The sequence below is a fragment of the Notolepis coatsorum genome (genome assembly GCF_963971535.1).
Source record: "Notolepis coatsorum genome assembly, chromosome: 13".
Classification (NCBI taxonomy): Eukaryota; Metazoa; Chordata; class Actinopteri; order Aulopiformes; family Paralepididae; genus Notolepis; species Notolepis coatsorum.
In genome coordinates, this window is record NC_140177.1 from 56,212,485 (window position 1) to 56,231,146 (window position 18,662).

Here is an 18,662-nt window from a genome sequence, read left to right on the forward strand (position 1 = left end):
CCATATTATAAATAATAATAATACTGAAACTAGCAAACCCACTCTGGGAAAGTAAACTGAATTGAAAGCATAAATGAAAAATGAAAGAAAAATAAATACTAATGCAAAATAATCAAAACTATAACCCTGATAAGCACATTCATGAAAATAACTGAATTCTCGATCATGCAAATAATAAGCTCCATTTTCAAAGTGGGTAGCTTAAGCTTGACATGTGTGGCAATGGCAATTAGCACCATATAGGAGAAGATGTAGATCACATTATTTAGCTGAGTTTGCCCTCTAGTGGAGTAAGAGTAAGACTGCTTTGCCTCTTGGGCCCAATGGGCACTCTGAACTTGCTGCTACCCGTTTATTCATATAAAATGTAAATTATATGTAATCTTTTAAGTTTTGAATCATTTCTCAAATTTAACTTGGATGTTACTTCTTACGTTTGGCAGCTACAAACTAATAATCTCTCATTATGCAACACCGTTTTTTAAATTGAGAAAAATAAAAGAAACAGTCAAATATGCTGTAATTAAAACTTTATTTATTTGTCACACGATAAAAGAAAAACATTTGTTTACATAGCCTATTGCTAACAGGTATTTTCATATCAACTCAGCATAAACCAGACTAGCATAATTGCAAGATACAAAAATGATCTCTTTCAAAGGATTGCTACAAAATCAGTTAAACTACAAGTGATGGGAAAAATACAACAGTAAAATGGATGCGAGTGGGATTTTGAAGATTAAAATGAATAAGCACAGTGACAAATTATACACGCAAACAGCTTAAAAATGTAGTTAAAAATCCATTAAAATTATGTATATTCTGGATAAAAGCACAGTATTTTGGTGTCTTTGGATATTCCAAAACCAAAATCACCCACAATTTTAAAAGATCAAACCAATTAAATGAATTAGTACATACAATACAACAGTACAATAGCAAAACTATATTAATTAAATATTGCTAAATTTACCCGACCTTTATTCCCAATATCAGTTAGTGAAAAGCCTATAAGCTAAACAAATCTATGAAAAACAATATAGCACATCACTTTGGAACTATTACTAATTTGCCTGACCCTGTTTTCTTCTTCTTTCTGTATCATTTGTATTAAGAAAGGGAGTTAGTGCTAAAATTCGTAGTGCTGGAAGTGGTCGTGTTGGAAGAGAAGCTGTAAGCGACAGAAGAAGAGTAGTCTACGCTGCCTCTACGGGATCCACTCCTTGAGCTAGCCAGAGAGCCAGCCCTCGACCCGGAGCGAGAGCCTGGATTAGAAACATTGTAAGGGCTGCTGATGCCCTTGGTGGACATGGAGGAGGCTTGCAGCATCTTCATGCCGTTACTTTCCTCCACCATGCAGCTGTCCATGGCCTGCTTGTAGGAGATCTTCAGCTTGGTTTTGGGACAGGTGAGATTCTTTTGGTGGCTCCGAGGATCCTGAAGTTTCTGGGCTGCTCTGCCATCCAGCCAGCCCCTACGGATGGCCTCCTCAATAGTGGTTCTCCGTCCCATGCCGGGCTCCAGTAGCCCCCCCGTCAGGTACTGATACTCCATGAACCTCTGGCCTGCCTCGTAAGGCAGCCATTTCTCTTTGACAGCCTCCGCCGCTGACATCTTTCTCTTGGTCTTCATGTCCTCAAAGCCAACGTAGGCTTTCTGAGCGGGTTTCAGCTTTGAAGCCATGTCGTTGTCGATGATGCACTGGTCAACGGCATCCTGAAGGGACAGTCTCTGTCCGCTGGCCGGGTTGATGATGCCTCCCGTGCAGGCCTGGGCCTCCAGCAGCCTCTGGGCTGTAATAGTATCAACTATTCCTCTTCTGAGCCCCTCCGGGATGGTTACCTTCTCCAAGGTCTCTGTGTCAAAGATGGCTGCCACGGGACTCTGGTCATCAAATGTCTCAGGGGGAGAGAGGGTGATGGAGATGCTGTTGAGGCGCTTGCGGACGGTGGGGGAGGATGGGGCAGCCAGGGTGGGGCTGCTACAGGTAAATACATCCTCAACACTGCAGGATGTGATTGTCAAGTCAGTGCTGCTGGTCTTGCCTTTAATGAGATCGGCGAACTGGGGCAAGGTTACTTTCCCAGTACGGTACTGCTCCAAGTTGCTCTGGTCAATGACGCCACGGTCCAGACAGTCCTGGATGTCGTACTGGATTCCCGTCCTCCTGTCTACAACTACCAGACGTTCAGAGCCATCTGATCCTTTGACAGTTATCTCCTCCCACTCACACTCCTGCTCCGACAGGTCTAGGAAGGTGTCGTAGTCGATTAGCTCCCGGTGGTAGGCCTCCCTCACCGACATCTCCAGCTGGGTGTCGGGGTCAACGATCACCACCCGCCTCTTTCGGAGGACATTGGTACAGGTCTGCTCAACCTTCTGGGACTTCTTATTCTTGTCTAACAGGGGCAGGATCACCAGGCCTGTCCTGGGATCTGTGATGCACCTCTCCTTCAGCTGAATATATGTCAGGTTCTCCTTAGTGTTGGGGTCGAAGAAGCCTTTAGTATCATCACCGTCATATGCCAGGGTCTCATTCATCTCCTTATCAAAGTAGCCCCTTTTGTAGGCTACATCCACATCAATACGATGGTTCTCTTTAGGGTCAATTATTCCGCCACTGGCTATTTGGGCTTCCAACAAACGGATTCCATGGCCTTTCTCAATCAGATCTTTCTCAATGGCCTGGAAAAGCGAGATGGTCTTTCCGTTGTGTGGGTCTCTGTATCCAATGACAGCCTTCTCAGCAGACAACAGCTTATTCTTGAACTCTTTACCCACCAAGTTTCTCTTTGTGGCCTCATCCACAGTCAGGAATATATTGTTGACTGGATCAATCATGAAGCCTGAGGCCGCTTGGGCCTCCAGGAGCTCCAGGGTGGTCCCTCTCATGAGGAGGCCTTCCTTCATCGCCTGGTAGAAGGACATGGTTCGGTCGTTGGCCTCATCATAGATTCCTGCAATACAGGTGGAGCCATACAGATAGGACTTGAGCTTGTCCTCAATGTCTTTGGAAGTGAGCTTGCCCTGGTTAATTTTCTGCAAGTCACTCTCATCCAGCAGATTGGAGTCGATCAGGTCTGTAATGGAGACCTCACCACGGATGCCCTTTACAGTCATGGGCTTTTCTAGGCCAGGGAAGAGGAGCAAGCCAGAGACAGTCTCCACTCTACATTTCATCTTCAGGTCACAGTAGCTGATCTTCTCACCTGTGGCTGGATCTAGGTAACAGGTAGGTTTCTTGTTCAGAGCCCTGTAGAGATCTTCATCAATAAGGTTGCGGTCCAAGGCCAGATCTTTAGGTAGGAAGACACTCAACACAGGGTCCAGGATACCTCCAACAGACTCTTGAGCCTGGAGCAAGCGGAGGGCTGTCTCCTTGTTTACACGACCCTGTTTCATGGCCTGACCCACAGACAGCACTTTACCAGTGTATGGATCTTTGAAGCCTGTGCTGGCTGCTTCGGCTGTCATCAATTTGTCTCTATCTTCTGTGTTTACAATCCCTCTGGAACAGGCAGTATCTACAGGCATCTTCTCATTGAATGTGGGGTCCATGATATGGCCAGTTGCAGCTTGGGCTTCCAGCAGCATGAGAGCACTCTCTGGGCTGATGAGGTCCTTGTTTCTGGCCTCAGTGAAAGGCATCTTGCCAGTTGAACCTCCGGTCATGCCAGCAATTATGCCAGTACCTTTTAGACTAAGCTGAATATCCACAGCCACCTCGTCCACTGACTTCTTACCCTTCAGGAGCTGCTCTAGAGTGGCTTTGCTGATGATGCCACAGTCACAGAGCTGGTGGGCTGTTACCTTGCGACGCACCCCGTCAAACAACAGTTTAGAAGGGTCAACTGTTGGGATCCTCTCCTCTGTCTGGATGTGCTTGTTTAGAGTGTCTGGCCTCTGCTGCAGCCTCCTCAGCTCTCTCTCCAGGGCATCTCTCTTCAGAGCCAGGTCCGACACATCCTTCTCAGAGCTCAGCAGCCGGCTCTTGTACCTCTCCTCTACACTCCTCAGCTCCGTCATCAGCCTCTCCACTTCACTCTTCAGGGACCTTCTCTCTTGATCAGCCTTGTCCTTGTCTGAGTCACGCTGCCTTATCTGGCCCTCTTTCAGCTCATACTGGCTCTTCAAGTAGGTGAAATCCTTGCGGACGGTGTCCTTCTCGTCCTGTAGACGTAGCTTGTTGCGTAGCTCTGTCTCCAGGGAGAGCTTGATGCGGTTGAGCTCATCTTCCAGGCGCATACTGCGGTTCTTGTCCTGCTCAAACTGTTTGATCTTGGTCAGCAAGCTGTCCTTCTCCAGTCGTAATTCTGTGTAGTGGGTCTGGGACTCCTGCACCATCACAGAGGTCTGGGGAGACATAAAGAGTAACAGATAAATATGTGACACATTAATCAAATGCTCATTATAAAGCCAAATAAAATGCAACAAATTAGGATGAATGCAGATTTATTTGCTGTTGTGTGCTCAATAAAATATGTTTGTACTATGTGTTTTTTGTACATTAGTAAACAATATTTCCACAATTAGTTGTTATATCACAAATCACTAATATTGAGATAAGTAGAAAAGGCAGTCCTCCAGTCATATGTCATTAGTAAGAACATGGATCCAGTGATAAGTTAAAGGGTAAGTTCAGAATCTTTATTTTTATTTCCCATTTACCAATGATGTTGTCAACCAATGTTGTCCTTTCTCAGCACAATCCATGCAGTTCTTCATACTGTATACCCTCAGCTCCGGTTAGTTAGCCACAAAACCAATGCAAAATCAATGGGGCCATGCTCCAGTCTGTACATGCCCTGAAATAAATGCTGAAACCCACCCCACGGTGCACCCAAAGTAGGTTTCAGCATTTCTTCCAGGGCATGTACAGACTGCAGCATGGGCGCATTGACTTTGCACTGATTTTGTGGCTAACAAGCAGGAGCTGCGGATATCCAGTATGGAGAACAGCTGTGTCTGTTGTTGTTGTTATTGTTGTTGTTATTCTTATTGTGAAAAAAAGAAGGAATAATTCATACACTGTAATGCTGCAACAATTACATGTGTTTAAACAAATGGCTAAATAAAGGAATCTGAATCTGAATGGATTGTGCTGAGAGGGGACTCTATGGATCGACAACACCATTGGTAAGTAGGAAATACGGCTATGGGTCCAACATTCTGAACTTACCCTCGAGGATACATATCACACATAATAATGTACATAAAGATATGTACATTGTGTTAATTCGAATTAGAATGATGTAGTGATACATAAAGTGAGTATGCATGCTTAACTTGGGTAAGCATTCAGTTACATGTGTAAAGTGCAGTGGTATATGAAATGCATAATTGTATTTAAGCAATTGCAATTCAAGCTAATTATTCATGCAAAAGCCTAAAATTAAAATCATTTTCAGGACATGACCATGAAAAGCATGACAGGAGTGAGTGATTTATTTTCCCATGCGACGGCGGCAAGAATGCTAAATCAGGTTAGATTATTTGTAGTGGCCTCTTCAACGCATCCGGAAATACCTCAAAGGATTGCTTTTGGATTTTGTCTATTTCCGACATGAGCTTTTCCCGCTCCTTGGTCAGGTCATTGATGAGTGATTGGAGCTCCAGAGTCCTCTTGCTGCTGCTCTGGAGTTGGACATGCAAGGCTGAGATCTGAGTTGCGCTCTCTCCATCTACATTGTCTCTACTCAGCTTCAGCTCATCTCTCTCCTGCCTCATTGCCCTCAGCTCTTCCTCCAGCCTCAGCCTCTCTTTGGTCAGGTTCTGTGTCAGAGTCTGCAGCTTCTCAATCTCTGTGGTGTTGTCATTCAACAGGCGACTCTTCTCTTCAATGGTCTTATACAGGCTCTCATTACGCAGGTTGACCTCGCGGACACGGCCCTGCTCCTGCATGAGCTGCTGCTTCAGTGCCTTCAGCTCAGCAGTCACCTGGTTCAGTTGTTGTGCGGTGGCCTTATGGTCCTTCAGGCTCTTATCCAGGGCCTCCCTAAGGGCCTTGAGGTCCTGCTCATGCTTCCTCCCAGAAGTAGACACATCTTCCTGCACAGATCTCAGAGTGGTGATAGTGGTGGTGTACTCTCTGCAGGTCTGGGTCATCTTTTCCAGCTCAGCCTCTATCCTCTTTCTGCGTGTGAACTCGTCCTGGGAGGCCCTCTTTTGCTTCTCCAGTTCAGTTTCCGCACCATCCAGTGAGCTTTGCAGCTCTCGGATACGGCTCTGTAGCCTGGCAGCGTTCTGCTCAGCTTTGCTCCTCTCGCCGGTCTGTTTCTCCAGCTCCACTCTGATGACACTTATCTTCTGGTTAGAGACTTTGAGCTCGTTGATGACTTCCTGAGAGGAGGCATTTTTGTTTAGCAGCTCTGTCTGGGCCTGTTTCAGATGACTGATCTCTATATCTAGAGCTTTCCTCCTCTTCCCCTCGTCCTCCAGGTTGTGTGTGAGCAGGCTGATCTGCCTGGTCTTCTCCTGGCTGCTCTTGGCAGCCTCTTTCAGTCTGAGCTCATTCTCTTCTTTCTGCTGGACTATGGTCCTCAGCTGCACCTCCAGCTCACTGCACCTCCTGGTCTCTTCAGTAACAGAGGCCCTCTGCTGGTGGGCCTCCTCCACTGCCCTGCTCTTCTGCTCCTCTGTCTGGCTGATGGACAGCCTAAGCCTCCTTAGCTCCTCCTCGAGATCCCTCTTCTCAAGAGATAGTCTGTCACAGTGCTGTCGGAGTCCTGCCGTGTCTTCTTCTCTCTGCTGCGTGGCCTTCAGCACTGTGGTCTTAGTCACGTGGATCTCTGTCTCGTGGGTCTGCTTAATTTGATTAATCTCTTGGCTGTACTGCGTTCTTACCTTTGAGACTTCTGCCTCGACCCCTCGCCGACGTGCCACCTCCTCCTCCAGCAGCATATTCAGCCTCTCCAGCTCCCGCTCCTTGTCCTTCACAGCCTTCTCAAGGTCAAGCTTGGTCCAGTTCAGCTCTTCAAGCTCCTTCTGCCTCCGGCGGACAGTCGCTTCGTACTCTTCCTGCTGACTAGTGTAACGTTCCTCTGCCAACCTCCTCTTCCTCTTCTCTTCATCCAGCTGATAGGTGATGCGGGTCAGCGTATCGTTTAGATCCTTCAGCTGGATGGTAGTGCAGTCCAGATTCTCCTTGGTAGCATTGACCTGAATGACTGTGGTGTTTTTAATTTCCTCCATTGAAATGAGCTGATCTTTAGACTGGTTGAGCTCCAACTTGTAGCGGGCCAGAATTTCCTCCAGAGATTGGTTCTTCTGGTTATGGTCCAGGATGTTATCTTTCAAACACATAATTTCCTCCTCTAGCACCTCGATTCTGGTGTTTCTGATCTGATGAGAGGAATAAAATATAAAATAAAATGAGTATCCATAGCATCATCATACCCTCACTCTTTCATATAAACAAAATGCTTGAACCCTTTCACTACCACACTACAGAAAGTTAACCTTCTGTAGTGTGGTTGTAAAAGGGTTAACCCGTTGTCGTGTGGCCGTGAAAGGGTTAACCTTCTGTATTGTCGCAGTGAAAGGGTTAACCATTTGGTAGTGTGGTAGTGAAAGGGTTAATACTGTATGGTGTTCTATCGTTGTTACTTACTGAAGTAAAGAATGTGCACAGTAAATAGTGCAGTAGTACTTTATATACTGTACTACTACTACTACTGTATAATACCTTCAGCTCTTCCATGTTCTTCAGCATCTCCCCCAGGAACTTGTAGTAGTCACTGGAGCGAGTCAGTAGCTCAATATAGCGGGACTGGAGGTCAGCCACCTAATGAGGGCAAAATTAGTATATGAATATCAAAGCCAAAACCTCACGTTAATTAAAAAACTAAACAGTTGTTAAAATTACGATGTGCATTTAATTGGTAGTATTAACATTATGAGCATATTTTCCAGAGAAAACAGGGGCTGACGCTAAACTGCACTGATTAATGAAAACAGGAGATTAATGCAAAGCAATTACTCAAGGGGTATTATGACTTGGTATTATTTCACTTTGGGTGCCACAATATCATTGCCCCTAATTACCAGGCTAAATACCTTAAACTCTGTAATTTCATTAGTGTTGCCTGTTGGAGAGCCAGAGCTCGTACCTCTTGTCTGATGACAGTCGCGGGGGACTGCAGCACAGTTCTCTTGATAGGGATGTTCAGTAGAGTCTCCAGGCCTGAGCTGTAGGAGGCCAGCTGCAGCTCATAGTCCTAAAAGAATGAATGAACGAATGAATGAATGAACAAATTAATTAATTAAGGAATGAAGGGACGAAGGAATGACAGGCAGACCAAATGAACAAATAACGAAATTAATGAACCCTTTCAAGAATTTTACCAACTCCTAAAACACGTGAAAGGGTTATATAAATAAATAAATAAAGTATGTACTTGCGTGTGATTATGTACTTTATCCACTGTGGGTGGAATACTATTGTACAGACGTGTAAATGAAAATAATATTCAAGTGATTACGACACCAACCTTTATAGAAGAAGCACAGGTGTCTGCATCCTTCTGCAGATCCTCCACCCGCTCTTTCTTGCTTTTGATCTCAGAGTTAAGGGCCTGTTCAGAAAACAAAGGACCATTGTTTTAATGTCAGACACATTTATTGTCTAGTTTGTTGGTCTAGAAACATGTCTAGTTAGAATCTAAACATGTCTAGTTGGTCTAGAAACATGACTGGTTGGAATCAAAAAATTTCTAGTTGGTCTAGAAACATGACTGGTTGGAATCTAAACATTTCTAGTTGGTCTAGAAACATGACTGATTGGAATCTAAACATTTCTAGTTGGTCTAGAAACATGTGTGGTTGGTCTAGAAACATGTGTGGTTGGACTAGAAACATGTGTGGTTGGACTAGAAACACGTGTGGTTGGACTAGAAACATGTGTGGTTGGACTAGAAACATGTGTGGTTGGTCTAGAAACATGTGTGGTTGGTCTAGAAACATGTGTGGTTGGTCTAGAAACATGTGTGGTTGGTCTAGAAACATGTGTGGTTGGACTAGAAACATGTGTGGTTGGACTAGAAACATGTGTGGTTGGACTAGAAACATGTGTGGTTGGTCTAGAAACATGTGTGGTTGGACTAGAAACACGTCGACTAGACACATGTCTTGTTAGAACAGAAACATGTCCGGCGAACCTTCTGTTGTGTGAGGTGGTCCATGAGTGTCGGGATGTCTTCGAATTTGGCCGTCTGCAGGCCATCCTGCCGCTTCCTGGCATTGTCTATCCACTGGTCCAGGAAGGTGCTTCCCTGCTGATAATGACTCAGCTGTTTCTCCTGCTTCTCCAGGTCCCACACTCTGATGGGGAAACAGTGGGAGAAAGAGAGGAAAAGAGAAAAAGGAGACTGTTGTTAGTACCGTTACTGGAAAACATGGAGGTTCCCCTGGAACAACTGCATGCATGTTTGTGTTTCGCCAGGATGTGATTAGGGGACGCAACAAAAAGACAGGAAATGATAGGAGGAGGAAAACAGGAAAATGAGAAATCTCAAATAGAAATAACCCTGGTGTGTGTGTCTGTGTGTGTGTGTGTGTGTGTGTGTGTGTGTGTGTGTGTGTGTGTGCGCGACGAGAGAAGTGGATGCATGACAGCCACCTTATCCATCTGGACTCGGTGTAACAGAACCTGAGCTGTGTGTGTGTGTGTGTGTGTGTGTGTGTGTGTGTGTGTGTGTGTGTGTGTGTGTGTGTATCCATGTGTTTGTGTGCATGTGAGTGTGTACCTATGTGTTTGTGTATGCATGTGGGAGCATGGGTAAAGCACCTGCTATCAATCTGGGTCTGGATGCGGCGCCAGCGGTCAGACATCTGACCCACCAGGTCAGAATACTTGGACAAGTCCACATCACACTTGTGGAAGGACTGGGAGATCTGTCCGTTCCAGTGCACAGCTTTACTCAGGTCGGACTCCATGGCCGTCAGCAGGTCTCTCTTGTGCTCCAGATCACTCTTCATTTGCTGGAGGGTAATAAAGGTAATACATAGATCTACACACTTTCACTGATAATCACACATTACAGCTGATTTACTGCTGTTGTTGCTGCTGCTGTTGCTACTACTACTATTACTACTACTACTGCTACTACAACTACTACTACAACAACAACTACTGCTACTACTACTACTACTACTACAAGTTTTCAAGTTTCAAGTTTCTTTAATAGTTGTCATACAGAAGTACAGAATACTTTTGTACAAAATGCTTCTTACTGTTGCGCTCCAGAGACTGTGCATGACAAGATAAGTATGAAATAAAAACATAGTAAAAATGAGAAGTAAAAAAAGAGGTCACAGTGTTCAGTTTAGACATATGTACAATGTTCGTAGACGTAGTTACCATACAATATACAATACTGTGCAGTGTACTAATATACAATACTATATAGTGCAAGGCATAAATGGACGAGGTGCAGTTTAGGTACAATTCACAGTAGGTGTACGAGTTGTAGTGCAAATCCTTTATCAATAAATATAAAGTGTAAGTGTGTTTGTGTGATCTAAAGTGTGGAGAGTGGGTGCTGCAGTGTGTTGTTTGTTTGAGTGAGTGTGTGCGTGTGGGTGTGTGTGCTGTGTGCATTTGATGGTTGTTGCATAGTGATTATTGTTCGTTTAGCGATTATTGTTCGTTTAGCAGCCTGATGGCCTGGGGATAGAAGCTCCTTCTGAGTCTTTCTGTGCTCGCCATAAGACTCCGGTATCGCTTGCCTGACGGCAGCAGTTCAAAGAGGCAGTTGTTCGGGTGGCTCGAGTCCTTAATAATTCTCTTAGCCTTCCCCTTGCACCGCTTGTTGTAAATGTTCTGGAGGGTGGGAAGCCCCCCTCTAATTGTGCGTTCGGCTGAACGTGTCACTCTTTGTAGTCTGCTACGGTCTTGTGCAGTGCTATTCCCAAACCAGGAGGTGATGTTGCCGGTCAGGATGCTCTCTATTGTACATGAGTAGAAGTTCCTAAGGATCTTCTGACTGACTTGGAACTTCCTTAGGCGCCTGAGGAAGTAGAGGCGTTGTCGTGCCTTCTTCACAACACTGTCAATGTGTGTGGTCCATGTCAAGTCCTCGGATATGTGGGCTCCGAGGTACTTGAAACTGTTCACTCTCTCAACTGGTGCCCCGTCGATGCTGAGGGGGCTGTAGTCCTTGACCCCCGACCTCCTGAAGTCCACAATCATCTCTTTTGTTTTGCTGACGTTCAGGGAGAGGCAGTTCTCCTGACACCACTGTGACAGGTTCTCTACCTCTTCCAGGTAGGCCCTTTCGTCGTTGGCAGAGATCAGGCCCACCACTACTGTGTCATCAGCAAATTTGATGATGGTGTTGTTGTTCCGCTGTGCTACGCAGTCATGTGTGTACAGGGAGTAGAGGAGGGGGCTCAGAACACAGCCCTGGGGGGCCCCTATGTTGAGCGTGATGGATGAGGAGGTGCAGTTGCCGGCTCTTACCACCTGGGGTCTGCCCGTCAGGAAGTCCAGGACCCACTGGCACAGGTCATAGTTCAAGCCCAGGTCCCTGAGCTTGGCTATGAGTTTGGAGGGGACTATGGTATTGAATGCTGAGCTGTAGTCGATGAACAGCATTCTCACATAGTTCCCCTGCCTCTTGTCCAGATGTGATGCTGCTGTGTGCAGCACATGGGCTATGGCGTCCTCCGTGGACCTGTTGGGGCGATATGCAAATTGCAGAGGGTCCAGGTTGATGGGGAGGGAGGAACAGATGTAGCCCTTCACTAGCTTCTCAAAGCACTTCATGGCTATGGAGGTGAGGGCTACAGGGCGGTAGTCGTTGAGGCAAGCGGGCGTAGATTTTTTGGGTACAGGGATGATGGTGGACTTCTTCAGACAGGTGGGGATGACGGCCTGTTCCAAGGACAGGTTGAAGATGTCAGTGAATACCGGGGCCAGTTGGTCGGCACAGACTTTTAGGACGCGGCCGGGGATGCCGTCCGGTCCTGCTGCCTTCCTGATATCCACTTTTTTAAAGATCCGTCTCACCTCATGCTCTGTTACCCTGAACACTGAGTCTCCATCAGCAGACCCCCCCCCCCCCCCCCATTGCCGTGGTTTGTAGGCTGGTGTTGTTATTCACAGCCTCAAACCTCGCATAGAAGGAGTTGAGATCATTTGCTAAGGAGATGTCACTGTTCAGTTTGAGGGGGGTTCCTTTGTAGTCTGTCATTGTTCTGAGGCCCTGCCACATGCCTCTAGAGTCAGCCTGTTCAAACTGAAGTTCAACTTTATCCCTGTAACGCCGTTTTGCCTCTATTACTGCTCTCCTGACGTTGTATCTTGCCATCTTGTGTTCTTCCATGTTGCCTGTCACCAGCCCGGTGTTGTATGCTGATGTGCGCACTTTCAGAGCCTCACGGACGGATTTGTCTACCCAGGGCTTTTGATTTGGGTAGATATTAATTTTGGTGGAGGGGATTATTACTTCTACCTGAGTACAGACATAGTCAATCACCGTTTCGGTGTATTCGTTAATATTGGCTGTGTTATCGCGGAATACACTACAACTACCACTATTTATACTACTACTACTACTACTACTACTACTACTACTACTACTACTACTACTACTACTACACTGGTAGTAGACTATAGTATATACAGCAATACTGCTGATTCACTACTACTATGCTATTTTACATAGTTGCATAGATCATACATTGTCAGTTAAGACTGTGATTCATTACTGCATTAACTAGAACCAGACCTTCAGTGTGCTCCTGTAGTCTTCCACCTCACAGAGGTCCAGAGAAGTGGTCTCCTTCTCGGTCAGCCGGGCCTCGTGGACCTTGATGACATCCTCAGCGTGGGCGAGGCTCTGGAGCAAGTTTCTCAGAGCAGTCAGCCTGTTATCACACAGACAAATGTCATAATGAATGGTAATAAGGCGAAAGACAGTAGTTAACTCATAAAATCGATATAAAGATTATGAGCAGGCCCCCAAAGGTCTGCTGACTTCTTCCCCCTAATTTTCTGTGTCACTTAGAAATAAAAAGCTGCACAATTGTAATAGTTCATTATTTTTTATCCACAGATTTCCCCGCGGGCCTGGTGGTGATGAGGTTTTCCTGAACGGCATACCTCTGCAGGTAAGCCGAGGAGAGCCCCCGGAGACCTCCCAGTTTCTGGTTGAGGAGGTCCAGCTCGAGACGGAGAAATTTGGCCTGCTCAGAGCCTGCAGCTGCAGCCTCCAACTGTTTCAGGATCTTCTCCTTCAGACGCAGGTAGTCATCGTGGATGGTGTCCAAATCCCCATGCACAATCTGGACAATCAAGATCAATTCAGTTCAACTTTAGGATGATCGACTTTTTTCCTTTACATTAAAAAGGACAACTCCAGTACGGATGAAAATGGATGATTTATAAGGCCATGCGAAGATTTAGCTCATGTACAAATCTCCTTCAATGGATTACATTACTGTAGGTTTGGCATATTTCTGAAGTTTGATTTTGTGAAGTGAATGGCATCCACAGGGTCTGTAATTTATGTTAAATAAATAATCATATGCTAACCGTGTTTTGATGCACACAAATTGGGGGGGAAGGCGACTCTGGAGAATGGGCTTAACTGTCACCCACGCCGGGGACAGTAAGTCAAGAACAGTTATCCTCCAATCACAACTGTTGCTTCAGACTGAAGCAACAGTTCACGACTGAACGACAGTTGCAATTGCACGATCGAGAAAAGGGGGCAGGGTTTGACCTGAGGTCAATTCAGTATTCCGTGAGCAAATAAGCACCACACCTCCTTCACCTACACAGAGTCAGATCGCAGTTGATAGCAGCTGTGATCCTGTGTTAGCAACAGTTCCATACCTCCACACTCTGGATGTGCTGTGAGCACTCGTACACGCTGTTGTCCCCCAGGGGGACATGGAGGTGGTTGGTGAGTCCGGACTCGGCGAGCTCCAGCCTGCGCCTGAGCGAGTGCAGCTCATTGATCAGAGTCAGGTTGACGCTGGGTTGGGTGATGATCTTGACGGGTTTTGGCTTTGGGGGATCAGGCTTTGGGGGCTCGACCGTGACCACTACTCCAGCTGTTGATGAAATGGGACAGAGTTTGGAGGTCATTTAGGGCAAATTAGACGAATGCACATGGACAAAAAATTCATCTAGTCCAGGGGTTCTCAAACTTTTTTATACCACAACCCCATTTTATTTAGGATTCCTTTGGGCGACCCCACACCAAAAGAAATATTGCGTAATTTCAACGTGGAATTAAGGAATATCAAAATAAAAGCACATGTTGTTGAATTTGATCATGCATATTTATTAGAAATTTTTATTACAGCACTATGTTATCAATACACATTTATAAAACAAGGCATATTTAGCCTAAATATGTTGCCAGAACATAAAAAAATAAATAAAAATTCAAGTCTATTTAGACTTTTCTTTTCCCGTGACGTATTTTGAGTGAAGCTTCCACCTGTATGAATTGTGCCACACAATTTGAATTAACTCCGAATACAATTCATACGCGTGGAAGCTCAAAGTGCTTCAGAAGAAAAAGAAGGAGAATTAAAAGTATAGTTTAGGACTCCGACCCGGTATTGGCAGAGTAGTCAGAAAGTGGTACTGGTGCACCCCTACAGTAGCTCCAGCACTATGACACTCACGGTAGGCAGGCAGCTGGACCACCAGTGTGTCGTAGTGGGTCTGGGCTCCAGCAAACTGGCCCTGGAATTCCTGCTTCTCCTCCGCTCCAAACAGGTCAGAGCCTTGGCTGTTGCGTAGGAACTCCTGGTAGTGCGTCTCCAGCCTCTTGATGACGGTGCGGTACTCCTCAGGGCGCATCTTAGAAAGCTAGGGGGGGTTACACAGGATAGAGAACGCTCAGGGTTAGAGTACAGACAATAATAACTAATTTAATTTATATTGCACTTTAACTTTTTTAATACAACAGATAAAAAAGAAGCATATCAGCAATATTTAATATAACAGATAGAAATTAAGCATAGGAGGGGGGATACTAAAAAGGTGGGTTTTTAAGCCACGTTTAAAAACATCCACAGTCTGTGGTGTCCTCCGGTGGTCGGGGAGAGCGTTCCACAGACTGGGAGCAACCAGGCAGAGGGGCCCAAACTCCCATGGTACAAAACTTGGCCCTGTTTTATTTTTTTAGAGAGTTGGTAGTTCCAGAAGTTCTAGAAATTCCAGAGCAGAGGTTTTGTGTGGCGGTTTGTGGAGTGAGGAGTTCCTTGAGCGATACAGATCTATGTGTTGTTCTCAAACTTTTTACACCAAGTACCACCTGAGAACGTAGCTGGCTCTCCAAGTACCACCATATGACCGGCGTTAAAATACAGTCTATTAGCTATGCACAGTTCACGCAGGAGGCAAATGTATTCCTAATACCATTATTTATTGTTAACTTTTGTCAGACACAGCCACAATGTACAAAGGGATAGCACTAGAACTAGCAAACGCTTCCACACAACTCATACAATGCAAGGGGCATTGAGAACATAATAACTAACATTCTCACATAGCAAGTGAGAAAATTAAGAACAACTGTATTTCAGCAAATGTACTTAATTCTCTCTCTATCTTTCTCTCTCTCTCTCTCTCTCTCTCTCACACAGCAAGCAATTGTCCGTCATTCTCTCTCACACTCACACACGCACACACACACAATTATTTTGTTACAAAAACTTAATTTCCTGCATTCTGGTGCAGGAATTTTAGAATGTTTACCCTTTAAATGCCAGTGTTTGTGATGGGCATCACAAATTATTGTAAAAAATAAAAGAAAACACATATTCAATAATTTTTTAAATGTTTACCCTTTAAATGCCAGTTTGTGTGATGGCATCACAAATTATTGTTAAAAAAAAACACACAAAAAGTAAAATATTTACAATATATCAAATGCAAAGTACATTTTTCTGGGGGGGATTATTACAGGCTAGGCATGTGTCAATGATTAGCAGCAACACATATTTTGATGGATTTTTTGTAATGTCAGATTTAACACCAACTCTTTTCAGAAAAGTGGGAGTATTTAATTTTTTATCTGACATTACAAGAAATCTAAAAATAAATGGTTATGATCAGAGCTGAAGTTGAATTAAAGATTTATGGCTGTTTAGACTGCATTACTCTCTGTCACAGTGATCTCCTGGTTGTTCCCCACTTAGATTATCTAACTATCGCGCTGCTGCAACCAGAAACACTGGCCTGGCCTGCTTCTAAGTTCAGTGGCCTGACTGCAAAAATAAAAATAAAAAATTGGAAATGTTTTCAAGTACCACCAGCAGTACCACCAAGTACCACTAGTGGTACGCGTACCACAGTTTGAGAACCACGACATAGATTATTGTAAGACGGGAGAATATGCATACATACTAAAGCTGTATGTATCAAGTGGGCCCTGGGCATTCCAGCAATGCCCTGCTTCACATTCACACGGTTATACAGTATAAATTCACACCTGGGAGTCACACATAACTCACGGCTTCTGGGTGTCATAGATTATGTTACGACACGACAATATGCATACATTACATACTAGAGCTGAACGATATGGACGAAATACCATATTGCTATTATTTGAGCAGATTTTACTATTGCAATAGAACTTCTATTAAGGTCTAGTTTCAGCTTTAGAATCTACATTTCCTTTTCATATAGTTTATTTTTATCCTTTATTTAAATCACATTGAGATTTACATATTTTTTCCAAGTGGGCCTTAGGGCGATTCAGCAATGCCTTGCTTCACATTCACACAGTTACATAAATTCACACCTGGGAGCCACCCAGTATAACTCACGGTCTGACACTGGTTGGCTTCCAACAGTTGCTTCTGAGCAACTTCACTGGAGCAGTTTGGGGGTTAAGTGCCTTGCTCAAGGGTTGGTATTGAGGGACCAGAGATTTATTCATTCACTTCCCGACCTGGATCTTTCCTGCCGGGTCCAGGGGATCGAACCGGCGACCTTCCGGTCACGGATGTGAGTGAAACACATCTGCCAGAATCTTCTTAACACTAACTTTCTGTCATATACAGTATAAAGTGTGTTTCGCAAAACCAGTGTTCAGGACAAGCTACTGTCTTTGTCACATCTTACCATGCTGAGAGTGAGCGAGTTGATGTAGGTGATGTCTTTGACGCAGTACTGCCAGGAGATGAGACTCTTGATGTTGATGTAGAGTTGGTTCCAGATGCTCATGATGGTCTCATAATACTGCTCATTACTGTGAAATAGCACACAAGCCATATCAATTACTTTGCAAGCCCCATGCTGTACTCCTAGTCCTGTGTATCTCAATGGGTAGTGTTTTGGCACCCTGACACTAGCCTGGGCTAAGGAAAGATGAATAGAGATAAGGATTGCATTAGGGATTGCTATTTATTTCATCTACATCATTTCATTGAGCCGTGATTAACATTCTCATTATCTGATGACATCACGGGAGGAGATATTCAAACTCATTAACTCTCAATAACTGTCAAACTAAATGGATGTGTGCAAAACGGTTCAGAGCGGTGAAGTGCCCCTTTAAGTATAACCATTGATCACTTTATCATGTGCTACTGACACATATCTACAAGGAATTTCCACAGTGACCTTGATTTGTTGGGGATCAAAGCAGCAGAGATTCTTGGTCTTACTTGTTGGCGAGGCCGATGCTGAGGGGGTTGGGGGGGGGTATGAGCAGACACACAGCGGGGATCATCATGTCCAGTCCTCCAGGGCCCGTCACGAGCCACGTACTGCGCTGGGAGTTGTCCTTCAGGATGCCCTCGTTCCCTTTCAAGATCCCTTTCTGGAACACACACACACACATTGGAAACAATGAAGCGTGTGGCTGATTCTCCTTTTCCACTTTAAACATTGTGTGTGTGCGTGCACCGCGTGTGCATGCGTATGTATGTACTTTCATGTTTGTGTGTGTTTATGTTTGTGTGTGTGTGTGTGTGCATGCGTATGTATGCACTTTCCAGTTTGTGTGTGTTTATGTTTGTGTGTGTATGTTTGTGTGTGTGTGCATGCGTATGTATGCACTTTCCAGTTTGTGTGTGTTTATGTTTGTGTGTATGTACGGTATGTTTGTGTGTGTGTGTGGGCACCGCGTGTGCATGCGTATGTATGTACTTTCATGTTTGTGTGTGTTTATGTTTATGTGTGTGTGTGCATGCGTATGTATGCACTTTCCAGTTTGTGTTTGTGTGTATGTATGTTTGTGTGTGTGTGTGTGTGTGTGTGTGTGTGTGTGTGTGTGTGTGTGTGTGTGTGTGTGTGTGTGTGTGTGTGTGTGTGTGTGTGTGTGTGTGTGTGTGTGTGTGTGTGTGTGTGTGTGTGTGTGTGTGTGCATGCATATGTGTATATATATGTTCATGTTTGTGTGTGTTTATGTTTGTGTATGTGTGTGTGCGTGCATGCATATGTATGTACTTTCATGTTTGTGTGTGTGTGTGTGTGTGTGTGTGTGTGTGTGTGTGTGTGTGTGTGTGTGTGTCTCTCTGACCTGGTCTTGTTTGAAGTCACACAGGGCCTGGACTATCACAGGGCCGGTGCTCTTGTCGTCAGGGTTACGGGGCTTCAGCCTCACAATGTGCTTGGACTTGCTCAGCAGGCTCTGCACCTGGCTCTTGTTTTCCATAATCCTCTCCCTCTCTTTCTGTTGACACAAACA

At 45.0% G+C, this 18,662-nt stretch overlaps 1 protein-coding gene across 3 annotated transcripts in view; it reads right to left on the reverse strand.

Moving 5' to 3' along the window:
* Positions 1-513: 513 nt before the first annotated feature.
* Positions 514-18,662, reverse strand: part of dspa (desmoplakin a) — a 38,729-nt gene continuing 20,580 nt past the window's right edge. For 2 of the 3 annotated variants that reach the window (XM_084327862.1, XM_084327863.1), the window contains 14 exons: positions 18,495-18,647; positions 17,638-17,792; positions 17,093-17,219; positions 14,641-14,827; positions 13,838-14,058; positions 13,103-13,284; positions 12,729-12,867; positions 9,785-9,978; positions 9,156-9,318; positions 8,490-8,573; positions 8,109-8,216; positions 7,685-7,783; positions 5,527-7,341; positions 514-4,353 (listed from right to left, as the gene is read on the reverse strand). In XM_084327862.1, the coding sequence (XP_084183988.1) occupies positions 1,111-4,353; positions 5,527-7,341; positions 7,685-7,783; positions 8,109-8,216; positions 8,490-8,573; positions 9,156-9,318; positions 9,785-9,978; positions 12,729-12,867; positions 13,103-13,284; positions 13,838-14,058; positions 14,641-14,827; positions 17,093-17,219; positions 17,638-17,792; positions 18,495-18,647 (6,870 nt within the window). In that variant the 3' untranslated portion in view covers positions 514-1,110. The remainder of the gene's footprint in view (positions 4,354-5,526; positions 7,342-7,684; positions 7,784-8,108; positions 8,217-8,489; positions 8,574-9,155; positions 9,319-9,784; positions 9,979-12,728; positions 12,868-13,102; positions 13,285-13,837; positions 14,059-14,640; positions 14,828-17,092; positions 17,220-17,637; positions 17,793-18,494; positions 18,648-18,662) is intronic. The other variant, XM_084327864.1, reaches the window with a different exon arrangement.